We start from the raw sequence: 13316 nt of genomic DNA on the forward strand, positions 1-13316 counted from the left end.
GGCTTGATTTGGAACATTTACTATCATTTTAAAATAACTGGCTAGAAGGCTTTTATTAAAAATAGGCTGAAAGTTTAAAAGGGACATCCAAGACTGTCCGCCCTTCACCTCCTGTTTTATTTTAACTGAGAAGAGGTGAAGGACCAGGGGACATAGGTGATCTGTGGAAGGACCCAGTGGACTGTCCCAAACAGGGGCCTGGCTCTCTTGACTACAGGCCAGAGCTCAATATGGTTCTGGGGTTTTTTGATTTGTTCATTTATTTAAATATCAACATTAAAACAAGCACATATTAAAAAAAAAAAAAAGCACATATAGCAAAGCAGCCATTTCCTGCCCTGCCTGTTACCCCCAGTCTTGTTTTCAGGATTTTGTTGTTGTTCGCAGGAATTTTTTGTTGTTATGATTTTCTAATGGGCAACAGAAACACTGTTAGGAGGATTTAGCAACTAATCTATCAGCTGCAGCAATAAAATAATATATTTCCAAAACAGGAAAATAGCAACAAATTATGTTTTATCCCCCAAGTATAATACTCTTTCCCCTCAAGTTGGTATGGATTTTGATCACACACTCAGGATATGAATGATTGAAGATCAGTACAGTAGAGTTTTATCCTGGAATAGTCATAGCTTCACTTAAACATTTAATGAATAAGTTTCATTAAATTATTTTTTTCAGAAAGGCAATGGATAGGTAAATGGATAGATGAACAGACCGATCAATTGATTTTACTAATATTTGTTAAAGAGGTTCGTTACAGTATTTTTAGGATCATTAAATATTGTGGGTAACCAAACTGTCTCAAGAACTAGATAAGGAGATTGATCAACTCGACCTGATATGAAAACCTGAAAAATCTTCATAAAGTCTATGGAGCTCTATGAGAAATGAACTAACATTTAAATGCAAAATATAAAACGTTACCTACGCTGTCGCATCAACCATGTAAGAATTTTGTCTGGAATAGAGAAAGACTGAACTCAGTGGCAGCTCTTTTTCTTTTTGATTGTCTATAAAATTATCAGAGTATTGGATGTGGCAGGTAAAAATGTAAGAAAAGGTGGGAATTGTTCAGCAGTAGCAGTCCTGGAACTATTCCAATTAGAAGCTGGCAGAGATGACACAGAGGAGGAGTATGGGGACATAGATGTTTCCATTGACAATAAGGAGTCACCAAAGCATCAGTGGAAATTCCAAGTGGAAACTACAGCTCTGGCAGCACTAGTCATCTTTGTTTTAAATAAAAATATCTGATATGCAGATTGACTTATTTTAAACACACCCCTTTATTGGAATAGGGAAACCATTGTGATAAAAATCCATGTTCCTCTTATGGTTGCCGGGATAAGACTGGGGGAAAGAGATAGTTAGGGAGTTTGGGATTGACATGTACACACTGCTATATTTAAAATGGATAACCAATAAGGACCTACTGTGTAGCACAGGGAATTCTACTCAATGTTTTGTGGCAGCCTGGATGGGAGGGGAGTTTGAGAGAGAATGGATACATGTATACTGCTCCATTATACATGTATAATGGACTCAGTACAGCTAAATCCATTTGCTGTCCACCTGAAACTATCACAATATTGTTAATTGGCTATGCCGCTGCTGCTGCTAAGTCGCTTCAGTCGTGTCTGACTCGGTGCAACCCCAGAGACGGCAGCCCACCAGGCTCCCCCGTCCCTTGATTCTCCAGGCAAGAACACTGGAGTGGGTTGCCATTTCCTCCTCCAATGCATGAAAGGGAAAAGTGAAAGTGAAGTCGCTCAGTCGTGTCCGACTCTTAGCGACCCCATGGACTACAGCCTACCAGGGTCCTCCGTCCATAGGATTTTCCAGGCAAGAGTACTGGAGTGGGGTGCCATCGCCTTATCCCGTTAATTGGCTATGCTGCTGCTGCTGCTAAGTCGCATCAGTCGTGTCCGACTCTGTGAGACCCATAGACTGCAGCCCACCAGGCTCCTCCGTCCCTGGGATTCTCCAGGCAAGAATACTGGAGTGGGTTGCCATTTCCTCCTCCAGTGCATGAAAGTGAAAAGTGAAAAGTGGAAGTGAAGTCGCTCAGTCGTGTCCAACTCTTCGCAACCCCATGGGCTGCAGCCTACCAGGCTCCTCTGTCCATGGGGTTTCCCAGGCAAGAGTACTGGAGTGGGGTGCCATTGCCTACCCCATATAAAATAAAAAGTTAAAAAAACTATGTTCCTAAGAATGTGGATAAATAGGCACTCCTCACTTTTGTTACTAAAATATGTGACAGTATGAGTCAACATTGCAAGCACATGTACTCTTTGACCCAGATGTTTTAACTTACAGGAATTTTTAATATAATAAATCTCACACATACAAAATAACATATGTTTTGTTTATAGTAGCTAGAGGTTGACAACACAGTGTCCACCAGTCAAGTACCTGTTAAATTGTGGTCCATCCCCACAATGGAATATCATGCAACTGTTTAAAAAGAAAACAAGGAATTCCTTTTTGCCAGAGAAACCAAACTTTCCCTGCAGAGGGAAAGTTTAATTGTGAATATTAACTTTGCAGGGTGTGAGGTCTTAGTAGTGATGACTCAGCACTGCTGTGCAATGTGAAAGCAGCAATAGTCAGTACTTGAATGAACAGGCATGGTATGTTCTGATTAAATGGAATTACAAAAATAAGCCAACTGCTGGATTTGGCCCTTAAGCTATAGTTTGCTGATCTTATTTTGACAATGAAAAAGGATTACAAGTATATATGTTATGCAAAAACTTAAGGAGTAGGACACCATCCAGGGCATTATATGAAAAAAAGGAGAGGAGAGGAGCATGCATGTGCATGCATGCAAGCTCACACACATGGAATTTCTCTGAAAGAGTGAAGCTGCTAAGATTATTGTCTCTGAGGAGAACCAGGAGGCTGGGAGTAGGATGGAAAAATTCAGCTCTCCACTCTTTTGAACCTTTTGAACTTGGGTCTATGTAATATCTAGTATTATACGATTGTACAATGGAAGTGACAAATAGAGTCAAAGGAATTAGATTTGAGAGAGTGTCTAAAGAACTATGGGCAGAGGTTCATGACATTGTACAGGAGACAGGAATCAAGAAAAAGAAATACAAAAAAGGCAAAATGGTTGTCTGAGGAGGCCTTACAAATAGCTGAGAAAAAAGGAGAAGCAAAAGGCAAAGGAGAAAAGGAAATATATACCCATCTGAATGCAGAGTTCCAAAGAATAGCAAGAAGATGTAAGAAAGCCTTCCCCAGTGATCAGTGCAAAGAAATAGAGGAAAAAATAGAATGGGAAAGACTAGAGATCTCTTCAAGAAAATTAGAGATACCAAGGGAACATTTCATGCAAAGATGGGCCCAATAAAGGACAAAAACAGTATGGACCTAACAGAAGCAGAAGATATTAAGAAGACGTGGCAACAATACACAGAAGAACTATACAAAAAAAAGATCTTCATGACTCAGATAACCATAATGGCGTGATCACTCACCTAGAGTCAGACATCCTGGAATGCGAAGTCAAATGGTCCTTAGGAAGCATCAGTACAAACAAAACTAGTGGAGGTGATGGAATTCCAGCTGAGCTATTTCAAATCCTAAAAGATGATGCTGTGAAAGTGCTGCACTCAATATGCCAGCCAATATGGAAAACTCAGCAGTGGCCACAGGACTGGAAAAGGTCAGTTTTCACTCCAATCCCAAAGAAAGGCAATGCCAAAGAATGTTCAAACTACCACACAATTGCACTCAATTCACACATTAGCAAAGTAATTCTCAAAATTCTCCAAGCCAGGCTTTAGCAGTACACGAACCAAGAACTTCCAGATGGTCAAGCTGGATTTAGAAAAGGAAGAGGAACCAAAGATCAAATTGCCAGCATCCTTTGGATCATTGAAAAAGCAAGAGAATTCCAGAAAAACATATACTTCTGCTTTGTTGACTATCCCAAAGCCTTTAACTGTGTAGATCACAACAAACTGTGGAAAATTCTTAAAGAGATGGGAATACCAGACAACCTTACCTCCCTCCTAGGAAATCTGTACACAGGTTAGAACTGGACATGGAACAACAGACTGGTTCCAAATTGGGAAAGGAGTAGGTCAAGGCTGTATATTGTCACCCTGCTTATTTAACTTATATGCAGAATACATCATGCAAAATGCCGGGCTGGATGAAGCACAAGCTGGAATCAGGATTGCCGGGAGAAATATCAATAACCTCAGATATGCTGATGACACCACCCTTATTGCAGAAAGTGAAGAGGAACTAAAGAGCCTCTTGATGAAATTGAAAGAGGAGAGTGAAAAAGCTGGCTTAAAACTCAACACTCAAAAAACTAAGATCATGGCATCCAGTCCCATCACTTCATAGGAAATAGATGGGGAAACAGTGGAAACAATGAGAGACTTTATTTCCTTGGGCTCCAAAATCACTGCAAATGGTCACTACAGCCATGAAATTAAAAGACGCTTGCTCCTTGGAAGAAAAGCTATGACCAATCTAGACAGCATGTTAAAAAGCAGAGACATTACTTTGACAACAAAGGTCCATCTAGTCAAAGCTATGGTTTTTTCAGTGGTCATGTATAGATGTGAGAGTTGAAGTATAAAGAAAGCTGAGCACCAAAGAATTGATGCTTTTGAATTGTGGTGTTGGAGAAGACTCTTGAGAGTCCCTTGGACTGCAAGGAGATCCAACCAGTCTATCCTAAAGGAAATCAGTCCTGAATATTCATTGGAAGGACTGATGCTGAAGCTGAAGCTCCAATACTTTGGCCACCTGATGCGAACAACTGCCTCATTAGAAGAGACCCTGATGCTGGGGAAGGATTGAAGGCAGGAGGAGAAGGGGACGATAGAGGATGAGATGGTTGGATGGCATCATCAACTCTATAGACATGAGTTTGAGCAAGTTCTGGGAGTTGGTGATGGACAGGGAAGCCTGGCGTGCTACAGTCCATGGGGATGCAAAGGGTCAGACATGACTGAGCAATTGAACTGAACTGAACATCTAGTCAAATAGTGAACCAAGTCTGTTAACTCTAGACTGTTCAGTTCAGTTTGGTCGCTTAGTCATGTCTGACTCTTTGCGACCCCATGAACCGCAGCATGCCAGGCCTCCCTGTCCATCACCAACTCCCTGAGTCCACCCAAACCCATGTCCATCGAGTCGGTGATGCCATCCAACCATCTCATCCTCTGTCGTCCCCTTCCCCTCCTGCCCTCAATCTTTCCCAGCATCAGGGTCTTTTCCAATGAGTCAACTCTTCGCATGAGGTGGCCAAAGTATTGGAGTTTCAGCTTCAGCATCAGTCCTTCCAATGAGTATTCAGAACTGATTTCCTTTAGGATGCACTGGTTGGATCTCCTTGCAGTCCAAGGGACTCTCAAGAGTCTTCTCCAACACCACAGATCAAAAGCAGCAATTCTTCGGCGCTCAGCTTTCTTCACAGTCCAACTCTCACATCCATACATGACCACTGGAAAAACCATAGCCTTGACTAGACAGACCTTTGTTGGCAAAGTAATGTCTCTGCTTTTTAATATGCTGTCTAGGTTGGTCATAACTTTCCTTCCAAGGAGTAAGCGTCTTTTAATTTCATGGCTGCAATCACTGCATCTGCAGTGATTTTGGAGCCCAGAAAAATAAAGTCAGCCAGTGTTTCCACTGTTTCCCCATCTATCTGCCATGAAGTGATGGGACCGGATGCCATGATCTTAGTTTTCTGAATGTTGAGCTTTAAGCCAACGTTTTCACTCTCCTCTTTCACTTTCATCAAGAGGCTCTTTAGTTCTTCTTCACTTTCTGCCATAAGGGTGGTGTCATCTGCATATCTGAGGTTATTGGTATTTCTCCTGGCAATCCTGATTCCAGCTTGTGCTTCCTCCAGCCCAGCGTTTCTCATGATGTACTCTGCATATAAGTTAAATAAGCAGGGTGACAATATTCAGCCTTGACGTACTCCTTTTCCTATTTGGAACCAGTCTGTTGTTCCATGTCCAGTTCTAACTGTTGCTTCCTGACCTGCATACAGGTTTCTCAAGAGGCAGGTCAGGTGGTCTGGTATTCCCATCTCTTTCAGAATTTTCCACAGTTTATTGTGGAATAAACTGTGATGAGTAGACTGTGATGACTTCCAATTCCTTTCCTTTTTACTGTTAATTTATTACTTGATTTGAACAACCTGATTGATTTGCAGCATTTACAGTCATACTCAAGGTGGTGGCTGTCATCCCAGCCATGTTTTCTGTACCGCAGACTCTTCCCTCAGCCATTTGTCTCAGAAGTACCATTTCTCACAGCCTCTAAGTTCGAGAAGCCGAAGTCAGAAGTAGCTAAACAGTCCAGTTCTGGACCATAGGGACAGTGTGTGCAGATGCAAATGATAATCTGGGCGGGCAGCAGCGGGGGAGGGGTGGAGGGCTGGGCGGGGCGGAGAGGAACTGAAAAGGGAAATAGAGACTATGACAGTCTTGTCAAGAGACTTCAACAAATTCTTTCACTTCCACAGGAAATCCATTGATGACTCTTGGGTGAGCAACGGCACCTATTTAGAACTTAGGAAAGATTTTGGTTTTTCCAAACTGGACCATCCTGTCTTGTGGTGAAAGAGGAAAGAACAAGACATCTTTGTCCTTCTCTTGCGTTTGCTTTCTGAAGCCACCATCTTGTGTCTGTATATTTAAACAATATTATCTAGAATGATCACTTGTGCTTCTTAGCTTAGCATTGTATTTAAGTATATATTTTCTTCGGTAGGTTTCTTTACAATTTCAAATGTTATCATGATTGTTTATATGAATGTAGAACACCTTGATATTTCTTTTTATATATAAACTATTTAATAAAAATAAAAGATTGAATGTTAATGTGTGGGTTAAAAAAGAAACTTGAACACTAATTTTCCAAAGGTTAGGAAAATTCTAATTAAATTTATGCCTTATAAAATTAGGTTGGAAAGAAAATCCATCTCTCCCAGGTGCATTAAGAAAAAAGAATACCTAGTGTTACTCACCCATGCATAAGCTACCCAGGTTTATTTTGGTAGCTTAGGTATCTTTTTGCCTCAGACAGCTTTCGAATTGCTCACACAGAACAATTCTGCTGGTGCTGGAGTCTGAAGAATACTTGTATTTGCGTTTCAGTGACTGGAGAGAATGGTATAAGATTAGCGAGATGTATGTTTTTGTATAAGATGGATGTGGTACCTTCTCGAAGAGGGAAACATTTGAAGTCATCCCTCCCTATAGTTTCATTGCCTAGGTGCAAAATCATACAGAGAAAGGGTTGATAATTTGAGAAATCCCCGTTTATTAAATGTCATGATGAAGTCCCAGGCAGACAGTAGGAAATTTCCCCTTAGTGAGAGTTAAATTCATTACAGGTTAAAAAAACTGTTTTCTGCTTCCTACTCCACCCCAACCTCCCCCATTATTTGCCCACATCTTTGTTGAGTGTGGCATGACCCAATTTAGTGTTAAAATACACAGGGAATTCCACATGGCAGATTGACTTTCTAGAAGTTTAACAAAGTAGCTGATTGTTTTAAGTAACTCAACACATTTTCCTTAAATACTGTCTTGGTATTTTCTACCTCTTAGTAAGCAATGTATGTTAGATCTTGTATTAAGAAGTTTGACCATCTGCCTTATAGAAAAATGTAGAGAATTGAGTTCTTCCTTTGTGCTGTGTTCTGATAAAGCTTTAAATGTCTTCTTTTCCCCTTCCTACACTTTCTTCTTAACTCATATCACTCATTTGTGAGTTTTGCAGCAGTCTTGAATGATACAGATTATAATTACCAAAAGGAGAAACTTTGCCTTTTTAAATGTGTTATTGCCGATTACAATAATAGAATATGTGCAGTAGTTGAATTCTGTGATCAAAGCAATTCCAATTTCTGCCCATATTACTTTAAAACCAAAGCTTGAGTTTTAAGCATTTTCCTCTAAAGTCCACAACAATCCTGTGGGATATCAAGTAAAATGATGTGGTAAAAAAAAATTTCTCCAGAAAGCATTTTTAGATATTTAAATAACATCAAAGAATGCTACGAGTGAAAAATCAAATAAGTAATGGAAAAAAGGATGAACCGTTTTTCAGTGTCACACAAACAACTAGTTAGAGAGTATTCCATTTTCAAAATAGAGTTAAAGTGGATCAGTAGCCTTTTGGAATCTGCAAGTGACTAGCATTTTAAAATAATATGCGATTCGTTAAATATTGCTTTCATCCATTCCATTTTATCAAGACGTCAAGATGAACACAGTGAGAATATCATTTCCCTTTCTAATGGAAATGATCAAGTTCTTTGGTATGGATTTTGTTCTTTTCAAGCTTGTATCTGAATTCTGCTCACAGACAGGAAGAAGAGGCCTGTAGATTTTAAGGGTACTCCAGGGGAAAACAAATCTCATTTTCACAGTGTGAAGGTAAATGAAGAACTTGAGTAATACTGACTGCGGCAGAGGTTGGCTCAAAACAAGAACAAAACATGCAGCCTGAATGTATGTAGCTTTGTCATGCGGTCTTTGGCAAGTCTTTAATTGTCCCAGTACTGCTATTTCCATTCGGAGAAGGCAATGGCACCCCACTCCAGTACTCTTGCCTGGAAAATCCCATGGACGGAGGAGCCTGGTAGGCTACAGTCCATGGGGTCGCTAAGAGTCGGACGACTGAGCGACTTCACTTTCACTTTTCCCTTTCATGCACTGGAGAAGGAAACGGCAACCCACTCCAGTAGTCTTGCCTGGAGAATCCCAGGGACGGCGGAGCCTGGTGGGCTGCCGTCTATGGGGTTGCACAGAGTCGGACACGACTGAAGCGACTTAGCAGCAGCAGCAGCTATTTCAATTGATCTTATGTTTCATTTTGTAATCACAAGGATCAAGGGACCAAACATCACCTTTGTAGTCATTTGAGATGGGAGTGTGGATGAATTTGAATACGTATGCCAATTTTAAAACCTATTAGTACCCACCTCTATAAAGGGTTTTTCTGACATTTAAATGGCTTGGTGATACATCCTATTATAATCTTCAAATCCCCTTGAGGGGGAAACAGCTTCTTTTTTCCTTCAGTCTCTATTCTCAAAAGCACCTTCTCAACCTAATTTGTATCTCAAGGACATTTTATATTCTTAAGATGAAGGAAGCAGAAACATGGCATTGTTTGAGAACTGAGGCAGAATTGACTTTTCCGGATTTTGAATCTCCCAATTACATAATGCCGATCACTTCATCACTGAAGGTACACGTTGTAACCTCTATTTTATTCCTAGTCATCCCATCCCAAGTGTATGGTGAACCGCACAGCTGTTCTTGGAAATGGGACTGTGTGCAGTCCAGTTTCCCACATTACACTGCAGGTAATGTGGTGCTGTTGCCCCTGCTGGTTGTCCCAAGCTGCAGGAGATGCTTTTCAGGAAGGGGCCATAGTCTCCTGTGTAGCCAGGCAGATCACTCCCTCCCCAGGTCCCAACGCCTAGGATGGTGTTTCCTGGAGTCAAATGTAATAATCAAAGTCTCAGTGCAGCTTCTTTCTCCATGCCATTCACCTCCTAGAAACCAGGCTGGTTCTGGTACTAACTAAACAGACGGAGTTCACTTTAGGACAACCGTCATTTTCCCCACAGAATGCCCAGACAGCCCCCATGGCCTCATGTGCTTCCTATGGGACTCTCTGGGAGAGAAAAATAGACAAATCATTAAAAAAAAAAAAAATTTACTTCATTTGGGCTGCTGCTTTTCTCACATACTATTTTTAATTACTTCCAGTAAATCACTGACTTGTGCTTCGAGCACTGTCCTTCTGTGTTTTCCAGATTTATGATGAGTGACCTTGTCCTACTATTAACAATGTTAACACTAAAAGAAAAATGGTAAAGTTTCTATTTGGTTGTTGAAACTTGTAGGTCTAATCCTTATTCTGTAAGTTATATTATGCCTTTCAGCTATCATAGAATTTCCTCAGACCTTTTAGTTATGAATAGGAGCAATAAGCAGTTGTATTGACATAATTTATTTAAATGTCTTTAATTTTGATATTAACATTGGCATAACTCTATTTTTGCTACCAAATGATAGCTATTTTCATGTGCTCAATTTTCCCTACATTGTATTAACCTGTTGCTTGGTGTTTATCTCTATTTTTCTCTTTTGGAAATGTAGACCATATAAGTATCTGCAAATTGCAGCAGTCTGAAATGCAAACCATTTTCAGGAACTTTGGATTTGAGGAATGCAATGATCAGGGGTTGTTAATTTATTTGTAATGATTTTATCTTTGTCTCTTACCCTCAGAGGATACTATTTTTTTTTAATGGATTTTGTAAATCTTTCATCTAACTGTTTATAAGATTATTTTCTGTTTAAAATTCCAGCCTTCCACCCATCTGCCCAGGCCTCCGCAAAAGCTCTCATTTGCTTTCCCCCCACGTGTAGCTAGTTGACTGAATAAATAACATGGAAAAAGGCTGCCCCTGTCATTGTGTTTCCAGGTTAATGGGCATACATGGCTGCTGAAGGGACGGAACAAGACTCTAGCTGAGACTCTTGAGGGAGAAACACACAAGATTAACTAAAGTGATGGGGTTGGAAATAAAAAAAATACCCCAGGACACAAAGAAGCCTGGAAACTTTGGCAAAAGTTGCCGTATTTTTGGCCTGAACATTTCCAAGGTATACTGCAAATGTAGGTCCTCCACCATTGGGACAAGAGCCTTAGGCAACTGGAGATGCAGTCAGCCCCCAAGAAGCCCCCTCTGTTCAACCCAGCGTATTATGGAAATATCATTATTTTTTGTGTGTCCTAACATGAAAAAGGAACATGCTGACTACCCACACTAATTTAATGGTCCTAATGAATGGCTGACTCATGTCCTCCTACACCCAAGTTGTGTCCTCTGCAACACCCTGAACACTTAGCCTTCCCTGAAGTTCCATTTGATTTAGTTCACATGTTTACAGTGTCACACATACACTGGATCTCAGAGTTACACACATAGTCTTTGCCTCCCCCAAAACACTAAAGAGACAACCAGAAGCCACTCATGAACCTTGATTGGATCCTGGCTTAAAAGAAAAACAAGCTATCAAATACATTTTGAGGACAGTTAGTGACATTTGCATCTAAGCATCGTGAAATTATTGCTAACTTTCATATATGTATATGGCATTGCCTGTTGATCTGTATCGAACCTGCCATTAAAGAAGGATCAACATTATTCCAAATAACAACACTAAAGGAAATCTTAAAAGGCAACTTCAGACTATTTTAACATTGGCCATTGTTGAAATAGATACGAAAGCGTCCTAAGGTTTCAACTTGAAGAAGCCAGTGAAATTTGAAGGTACAAGTTCTTGGCCTTTAGTTTATGAACTCAGCTGTATTATCTAGTAGTACTGATGGAATATCTGCATTAACATAATTAATGTCCATCAGTGATTGGCAAATCAGGACATCAGGGCCTTAGCTGGTGCCAGTCAGGAGTTTCTTATTACAGACTAATTAGTTGGAGTTCCTGCAGGAAAGAGAAGCCACCTCTGTAGCTCAGGAGATTTTAATGAAGGGGCTACTTGTGGGCTATTAGCAGGATTAAGGCGTATTAGCAACATTGGAGAGTTGTAACCGCCCCTTCAGAAGTTGGAGCTCTGAGGAGAGGAGGGCGGTCCGTCTCTGCCGGAAAATCCAGCCCAGAGTCAGGAAGAACTCTCCCAACCTTGGTCTTCTCCGGCCGCCATTCTCCCTGGTGGCTGAACTCAACAGGGCAGGGGGCCCCAAAGTGCAGTGCTCAGGCCCCAGGACAGGACGAGGCCCTGGGCCAACAAAAAAACAAGCACCTGGACCTTATGTTCACCGCCATCTTCTCGTCTGAGATTTTGGAGGAATTTTCAGTAAGTAAATAGGCTTTAGAGCCATTAAAAAAAAACATATATATATATATATAAAATTTGTTTTGACTCCCAGTTATCTTCCAAGGATGAATTATGATTAACTGTGCTTTTTAAAAACTGGTTCTCCATGATATTATTGTTGTTGTCACACTTAAAATGAGTCTAAGGGCAGCCTTTCTTTCTTCTTTATTAAATGCCATAGTTTAAACAGATATCAACCTGGGAAAGACGTATCAGCTAAAGCAGTGATTTTTTTTGGCTTTTAATTTGGCTATGTGTTGGGAATTTTACACACACACACACACACTCACGTTTTCTTTCTCTTCCTCTTCCTCTTGAGGTTCAGACCTCACATAGTCTGTTGACCAGCATTTGCTCACCACAAAGCAGGAACGCCACTTTCTAATGTCATGATTGTTCCAGGGCTTAGAAAATGGCACGTTGGTAAGAACTGTGTGTTTCTTTTCACAGCATTTCATGCACTCCTTTTGTACTGTCTTTGGGACGTAAAGGTAGGGACCTTGATACTTCCAAGGTACTATAACAAAGGCCTGCAGACAGGGAGCGGGCAGCCACTGAGATGGATGTTTTCTCTGAAAAACATTTTCTGACCCAGGAATGGTCCCAGACACTGGTGATGCATAGTCTTCTCCCTGAGAAGCTTTCAGTCTGCTGGGAGGCCCGTGGTCAGTGATTAATCGCAGAGTGTAAGCACGCCCCCCGGGTGTGGTAGGAGGACGCTCAAGAGAGGGGACAGGTGTGGTGGATGGAGAGGAGGGCGGACCTCAGAGCCGGTGAAGGAAGGAGCGGGCTTGGCGGCCCGGAAGTCAGGGGGAGGGGGATGAGGAACCACGGGTGACTCACAGCTGCTCTCCGTGCCAGCTAAACTACAGTGCTGCTTCCCAACCAGCGTCACAATGAAATTTTTGAGGTGTCACAATACGTGTTGTTTCCTCAGCCTGGAGCCATGGGACAAGGGGTGGGAGGAGGCAGGCAGCACTTAAGCGCCCAAGGGGGCTAAGGAAATCACACCAGAGGACCCCTCTGCCTCTGCTGCAGAATCACATAAGCCTCTGTGTCCCCCTCGCCAGATACCCAAACACAGTTTAGTGAGGAAAAGGGAGGCCAAGCCTGGGAAACCTGAGAATTTCACCATCTTTCCAGAAGTGACTGAGAATTGCCAGAACAGACTATACAAATTATCAGACTAGATAATTTCTTTCCCTCATGTTTTACTGTGGTAAAATATATTGATACGTGGGCTTCCCTGGTGACTCAGATAATAAAGAATCCATTCGCAATTCAGGAAACGTGAGTTCAGTCCCTGGGTCGGTAAGATCCCCTGGAAAAGGGAATGGTTCCCCATTCCTGTATTTTTGCCTGGAGAATCCTATGGACACAGAAATCTGGCTGGCTACAGTTCAT

At 41.4% G+C, this 13316-nt stretch overlaps 1 protein-coding gene and 1 long non-coding RNA gene across 8 annotated transcripts in view; one reads left to right on the forward strand and one right to left on the reverse strand.

The window, feature by feature from the left end:
- OSBPL3 (oxysterol binding protein like 3) overlaps nt 1–6862 on the forward strand; it is a 196902-nt gene extending 190040 nt beyond the window's left edge. For all 7 annotated transcript variants that reach the window (XM_081533859.1, XM_081533861.1, XM_081533865.1 and 4 more), the window contains one exon: nt 6509–6862. In XM_081533859.1, coding sequence (XP_081389985.1) covers nt 6509–6605 — 97 coding nt within the window. In that variant the 3' untranslated portion in view covers nt 6606–6862. The remainder of the gene's footprint in view (nt 1–6508) is intronic.
- Nucleotides 1–12785, reverse strand: part of LOC145523501 (uncharacterized) — a 33007-nt gene extending 20222 nt beyond the window's left edge. The window contains exon 1 of the long non-coding RNA XR_014066630.1: nt 12203–12785. This is a non-coding gene — a long non-coding RNA (uncharacterized LOC145523501). The remainder of the gene's footprint in view (nt 1–12202) is intronic.
- Nucleotides 12786–13316: the final 531 nt, after the last annotated feature.

The sequence above is a fragment of the Giraffa tippelskirchi genome, chromosome 10 (assembly GCF_054371585.1).
Source record: "Giraffa tippelskirchi isolate mGirTip1 chromosome 10, T2T-mGirTip1v1.2.pri, whole genome shotgun sequence".
In the NCBI taxonomy this organism is placed as follows: Eukaryota; Metazoa; Chordata; class Mammalia; order Artiodactyla; family Giraffidae; genus Giraffa; species Giraffa tippelskirchi.